This window comes from Solanum tuberosum, unplaced genomic scaffold (genome assembly GCF_000226075.1).
Source record: "Solanum tuberosum cultivar DM 1-3 516 R44 unplaced genomic scaffold, SolTub_3.0 scf00106, whole genome shotgun sequence".
NCBI lineage: Eukaryota > Viridiplantae > Streptophyta > Magnoliopsida > Solanales > Solanaceae > Solanum > Solanum tuberosum.
In genome coordinates, this window is record NW_006239032.1 from 1,006,029 (window position 1) to 1,012,468 (window position 6,440).

The 6,440-nt window shown below is 30.3% G+C and overlaps 1 protein-coding gene across 1 annotated transcript; it reads left to right on the forward strand.

Annotated features, from left to right (window-relative positions):
- The first annotated feature begins 1,804 nt into the window (after positions 1 to 1,804).
- Positions 1,805 to 6,440, forward strand: LOC102594888 (BEL1-like homeodomain protein 9). Its single transcript, XM_006349427.2, has 4 exons — positions 1,805 to 2,664; positions 4,553 to 4,935; positions 5,278 to 5,338; positions 5,796 to 6,440. The coding sequence occupies exons 1-4, from the start codon at positions 1,924 to 1,926 to the stop codon at positions 6,336 to 6,338; spliced, it is 1,728 nt and encodes a 575-aa protein (XP_006349489.1). The 5' UTR covers positions 1,805 to 1,923; the 3' UTR covers positions 6,339 to 6,440.

Genomic DNA, 6,440 nt, shown 5'->3' on the forward strand with positions numbered 1-6,440 from the left:
ATAAGAAAATATTTTGGGGGTTAAGCTGAGGCAATAATTAGCAGGGAGAAAGAGGTTGCACATCCCCATGTAGTAAGTTTTGTTAAAGGAAGAGCAGACCCCACACTTGCATTTATTGGTCAAGTGGAACTCTGCAAAGAAAGTGACTTTGTAGTTCGTAAAAGAACGGTAGAACATGTTAGTGTGTCAATTTGGCCATCATCTCTCTACCCTAGAGGCTAGAAGTAAGTCATGTATATGACTAGGTTTTATTCTACTTTTTTCCTATATCAATTCTATATAAAAACAAAATTTATGAAATACAATTTTAATTAAAATTCTCTTAAATGATATATTACGTCAATAATGGTCAAATAATATAAAATAAAGAAAATACTCCCTATGTTTCAAAAAGAATGACTTCCTTTGATTTTTAGTCTGTTAAAAAAAAATGACATCTTTCATTTTTTGGTAATAGTTTAATTTCAGCTTTTTACGTGACATGTTTAAAGCCATAAAATTGAAGGGTAATTTAGTATATTTGATATAACTTTAATTTAGTATCACAAGATTCAAAAGCCTTTTTTATTTTCTAAAACTTCGTGTCAAGTCAAACCAGTTCACTCTTTTTGAAACGGAGGGAGTAATTTATAATGTAGAATGTATTCAAGACATCATTTGACACCTGATTAAAATTATACATATAATGGTTTGAATTCAAGTTATGATGGGATAAATTATAATGAGATTAGTTATGATTGATATGTTATGATGAGACTATTTTTTATTGAGTGTTTGATTTGTTGTATTCAAAATAATAAATTTTAAGAACAATTTATATGTTTACAAAAATGTCCTTCATGAATTTAAAAATAATGTAACAAAAGGGTTGAAAGAGACGTCATTTTTGTCATTTACTTTTTTTATTCCGAGATAAGTTATCCCGCGATTACTATACCACCCAAGGGGATGAATAACTTATTTCGATACTAATTATTAATCTCAAGACAAGTTATCTCAGACTTGCCAACCAAACAACAAATTAAGTGGTACTATAATTTAATCTCAGGACTATTTGGTATTATCTTTCATACCAAACGAACCCTTAATCTACAAAAGATAATACATCAATTTTTTTATAACTTACACTTGTATTAGCTATGTAAATTTTTAAATTATAAATTAAATTTCGCATTAATTTTATATATTAATATTATACATAAACAATTTATTTTTTAAACTAACTCTCAAATAAAATATAATTAATACAAACATTAATATATGAATAAATTACTTTTGTACTAGCGATCAAATAACAGGTAAAACTTACCCGCACCAGGTGTATACACCAATCCAATACATCCATGCCATGTATTTATTTTTATAGTTCATTTATTTAATCTTTATTAATTAACATGTGTTTACTTCATTAAATCACATAATAATGGAAATTGCATTAATTCGGTGGAAATTGTTACAAATTAAATAATTTGGTTGGTGGATAATTAAAAAAATCGCATAAATTATGATATTTTATAAGATTTTTTTTTCATTACTTATATGACATAACTTGTTTTAGTCCAAATTTTCTCTATCTTTTTTTGTTTTCTCATGTTCGATATTTACATTAAAATCTGATTATTCTAAGCTCATATTGTATAGAGCTTCATTCGAAAGGAAACAATTTCTTCCAAGAATTTTTTCCTATCATAGCTCGAACCCAAAATTTATGATCAAAGAAGGAATAGCTCCATTCACCACACCGAATATTTAACCAATATTTTGAAGCGAAAGATATGATGAGCTAGCTACCTACCTTAGATAGATAGTCATAATAATAATAGCCTTTCATTTCATCAATATCACATCACTCCCACCCACTCTTCCTCTCTCTATCTATCAAAAAAAATACAGTAACTGTATGTTCTTCTTCTCTTTCCCCTAATGGCTGCAGAAGGATTTGAAGCATATCATGTCCCACAACAAAGCAGAAGAGATAAGCTTAGAGGTGATACTAATACTAATACTAATACTAATTTCCTCCCTAATTTTTACAATAACAATCCATCATATCTCCTTAATCCTTGTGATAATTTCCTTCTAATTAAATCCATGGATCCACAAATATCTTCTTCTTTTCATCAAATTAACAATAACCCTTTCCTCTACAACACAAATCAAAATCATGATATTGATGTTGTATCATCATCAACTTATCATAATAATAATAGTAAGAATAGTATAACTACTTATGTTACTCCAGGTCAAGGTTTGTCTCTATCTTTGTCATCTCATAATCATCATCAGCGGAACAGTACTACTACTAGTAATAATAGTACTGTTCCGCTGGAGCTGAACTTACAGAGATATGACTCATCATTATTTACAACTGTACAGGCCGCGGCTACCGCGGCCGATTGTTGTAATAATGAGTTTTTGTCATCCAAGAGCGGTGGTAGTACTACTGTTGGACCTTTTACTGGATATGCTTCAATTCTCAAGGGATCAAGATTCTTAAAACCTGCACAACAGTTGTTGGAAGATATTTGTGGGATTTATGCTCAGAAATTATTAGAAGATGATGATTCTCTTGGAATTATGGATGATTCTTCAATAGATGCATCTAATGATGATGGAAGTGAGCACAGGAGGAACAATTCCAAGTTAATTTCAATGCTTGATGAGGTATTTTTTTTATTGTAATGTATAGTATTTTTACAATTATTTGTGTGGTTATACCTATATATAGTGATTACAATTTTAAACTATGAGATTTGATAGCAAATTTTCGATATAAGATTTCGTGGTTATTTCAAATGAGTAATTTTACTAATTGGTCCATTATTCAAGAAATAGAATAAATTGATTGTTTTTTCTTAGGAGTGAAATAGCCTGACTGAATTCGGATTCGCAGGAAAAACTCACATTAGGGATAAAGTCTTTCGTAGTAAAGGCAGTTTCATATCGACACTTGACTTCAATACCTATGATTAAGATGAAGAATTACTTATCACTGCACCATATATCTTGGTTTATACCTTTCAATTTTAACCTTTTTTTTTTCCAACTCAGCTCAAGTCATGTCTAATTTTGTGCTTTATTATTTATTCCTATAATTAGAAATTAAACTCTTACCATTATATATACATGTCATGAAATTTTGTTTAATTTCTTTAGATTTGTGATTTCTTTCACTATATATAACGAAAATTCATTCTTTAGGGCTTAGAATTATAGTTCAGTATCCAATTTATATATGCTCTTAGCATACAGTATAAATTAAATTCTTTTGAGTCAAATTGGCTGTATTATTAGGTTACAAGATGCCTATGCTTTTTAGTCAGTAGAAGTTCGATCACTAAATCATCTTTTTGAAAAGAAAAAAAAAGGTGATTGATAGAGAGAATATATGCACGAAGATTGGTGTCTTTTAAGGGTCGTTTAGTTGGTCGTATACGAATAATGTTGAATATAGTGTATTAGTAATGCTGAGATTATTTTTTAGGTACTGTTTGATTTTTTATATAAAAATTAACATGAATTATATATTTCTAAACAGTGTTATTTGTCAGATAAAAAAGTACACATTTGGAGGAAAATTGTGTAAAACCCTTGCATTGTATTGGTTAAGAAATTGTACCAAACAATGTATTTGTTATATACAAGTTACTTCGTGCATTATTTTTTTTACTACCTCTTATCAAACGGCCCCAAAATGGATGAAGAGATTAAGGGAAAATCTATAAGAAGAAATATTTATCACAAGGACAAATCATTCAATACCCTAGCTCTTTCCTCTTATTTTTCTTTTTTAAATTCATTTAAAAAACTAAACAAAATTCTATTTCTCTTACTCCTAAACACTCTTCCTTTTAATCTCAATTCCAAATACCTTTATTTTAAAAATTAATTTTGACTTCACTCAATTATTATCCAAAGTAGTACTTAGGTTAGTTAACTCTCATGTAGGCCTTGTAGCTAATGAGTCAGTAATGTTTAGGCAGCACAGATTCCAAAACTAAACTTCTAATTGGGAGGGACTATTGCCTACACGATCACCTAATAAGGGTAGGCACTTGAGGCCAAAAGAGGTATTTCTTAATTCATAATTTGTTTTAATTTGTTGTTATTGAGCTGAGGATTTTTTTTTAATTCAATGAGGCAGCGCTAAGGTTTGTGTATACTCCATCTTCTTTAGACTCTGTTTATGAAAATATACTAGGTATGTTGTTGTCTACTATTGAACAACCTGTAGGATTAAATTGCTGTTTTTTTTTTTATCTCAAGGGTTTCAGAATAGTGTGTTACATAGATTTTGATGGATAGCGTAACTCATTAATTAATTCTTATATCACACATGTATATACATGTAAGATGACAAGATTCAAATGACATTTTAGTACATTAACTAAACACATTTTTAGCTTAAGTGTGTATGATAAGAAAGTTGTGTTTACTCCGTCTAATTAAGACACCTAAAATGAAACGGAGTATATATTTATGATGTTACAGAAATCTCTGATTGCATATTCTTGACAAACTTATAATTTAGGGATGATATATTTCATTTCAGGTATATAGAAGGTATAAACAATATTATCAACAGCTACAAGGAGTAGTGGCATCATTTGAATCAGTTCCTGGACTTGGAAATGCAGCCCCATTTGCAAACCTATCTTTAAAAGCATTGTCCAAACATTTTAGGTGCCTAAAAAATGCCATTTGTGACCAAATGAACTACACAATTAAATCTCAAACTCATAGTCATAATAGTCAAATAAATTGTGATGATTCTACAAGTACAAGATCAGTTGGGAAAGGCAACTTTAATTACAATAATTTCCAAAGAACAGGATTTGTTGAACACCATCAGCCTGTTTGGAGACCACAAAGAGGCCTACCAGAGCGCGCTGTAACTGTTCTTAGGGCTTGGTTGTTTGACCATTTCTTGCACCCGTAAGTACTACTACTACTTCATCATGTGTTTCATTTCGTTTAAGAATGAGTGAAGATTTTGAAATTCGTGAGAAAGCATGTTGTACTAGTTGTATGACTATAATTTTTTTTGAAACTTGTTGATTTTAAACATGTCATAACGTTTGTGTTGTAATGATAGCTTCTCATTAAAGAGTAAAATGAAAAATGTAGAGTTTATTTTTTTGTAACCACGTATGTGTTACTTAATTCTTGGAATCTGTAACCCTAGGTCTCTAGATTATGTTTGATTTGTGATTTGGGATGAACTTTAATCAATTTATTTATGTAAAATTTAACTCATTAGTATTGATGTTGTTGCAGTTATCCCACAGATTCTGATAAAGTAATGTTGGCCAAACAGACTGGTCTTTCAAGGAATCAGGTCTGCACATTTTCCAAATCGACTCATCTCTTTGATTCATTTCAATCTATATATGTCAATCCATTTCTTTTTTGGTTCATCTAATTAAATGTTTTGCACTGCTTTCTTTATTAGTTGTCATTACTTTCGTTTTTTATTTTCATGACTTTGTTGATTATTGTTGCATTTCATCGATGGTTCTTCAGAGTAGGTACTCTCTCTATCTCCACGAGGTAGGCGTAAGATCTACATATACTTTATCCTTTCCAGACCCTTCTTGTGGGATTTCATTGCATACACTTAAAATGACCCGTTTTTTGCTTTTAAAAAAACTTGCACTTTTTAACTTTTCGTTTTACTCTCAATGAGATAGCCACATCCTTCTCATACAAATATCTTTGTTATACTTTGTGTCCGGTCAAACAAGTCTTTTTGAACATAATGTATATACATTATCTAATTCGATATTGTATTTCAGGTTTCTAATTGGTTCATCAATGCAAGAGTTAGACTATGGAAGCCTATGGTTGAAGAAATACACATGCTTGAAACTAGGCAAGCTAACAAATCTTCTTCACAAAGGATGCAAGGCCTAAACAATAACAACAACAACAACATTCCCATTGAAGTACATTTTCCCACAAGTAATAATTCACTTCCATCTACATCATCAGCACAACAAGTTCCATCAAAGAGAACACGAAATAACAGTCCAGAAGATGAAATGAATTTATCATATTCTCGTGTTGGAATTGATCAAGTGATGAGTGCATCATCAGGTGGAAATGGTGGTGGGGTGTCATTAACATTGGGACTTCATCATCAAAACAATAATATTGGAATTGGGGGTTTATCATCGGAGTCTTTCCCCAGAAATGCAGCACGACGTTTTGGTATCGATGCAAATAACGACGGATTCATGTTTGGTGATGGATTTGAACCACAAAATCATCAGATAGGAAGAGATCATAATAATAATAATATTATTGGAGGCCAATTGTTGCATGATTTTGTTGGTTGAATATTATCTAGTTTTTATGCATTTTGTAGCCTTGCATCAAGGATTTAAATATATAATATTGATCGTGAATTCAATTTGTATATTACATCAAGTTTATTTTCA

What these genes read in the sequence shown, in the direction of transcription:
- LOC102594888 (XM_006349427.2), top strand. Translation starts at nt 1,924, where the DNA reads ATGGCTGCAGAAGGATTTGAAGCATATCATGTCCCACAACAAAGCAGA. An exon ending in TTTGACCATTTCTTGCACCC is followed by an intron (nt 4,936 to 5,277) that starts GTAAGTACTACT and finishes ATGTTGTTGCAG; the next exon opens with TTATCCCACAGATTCTGATA. An exon ending in CTGGTCTTTCAAGGAATCAG is followed by an intron (nt 5,339 to 5,795) that starts GTCTGCACATTT and finishes ATTGTATTTCAG; the next exon opens with GTTTCTAATTGGTTCATCAA.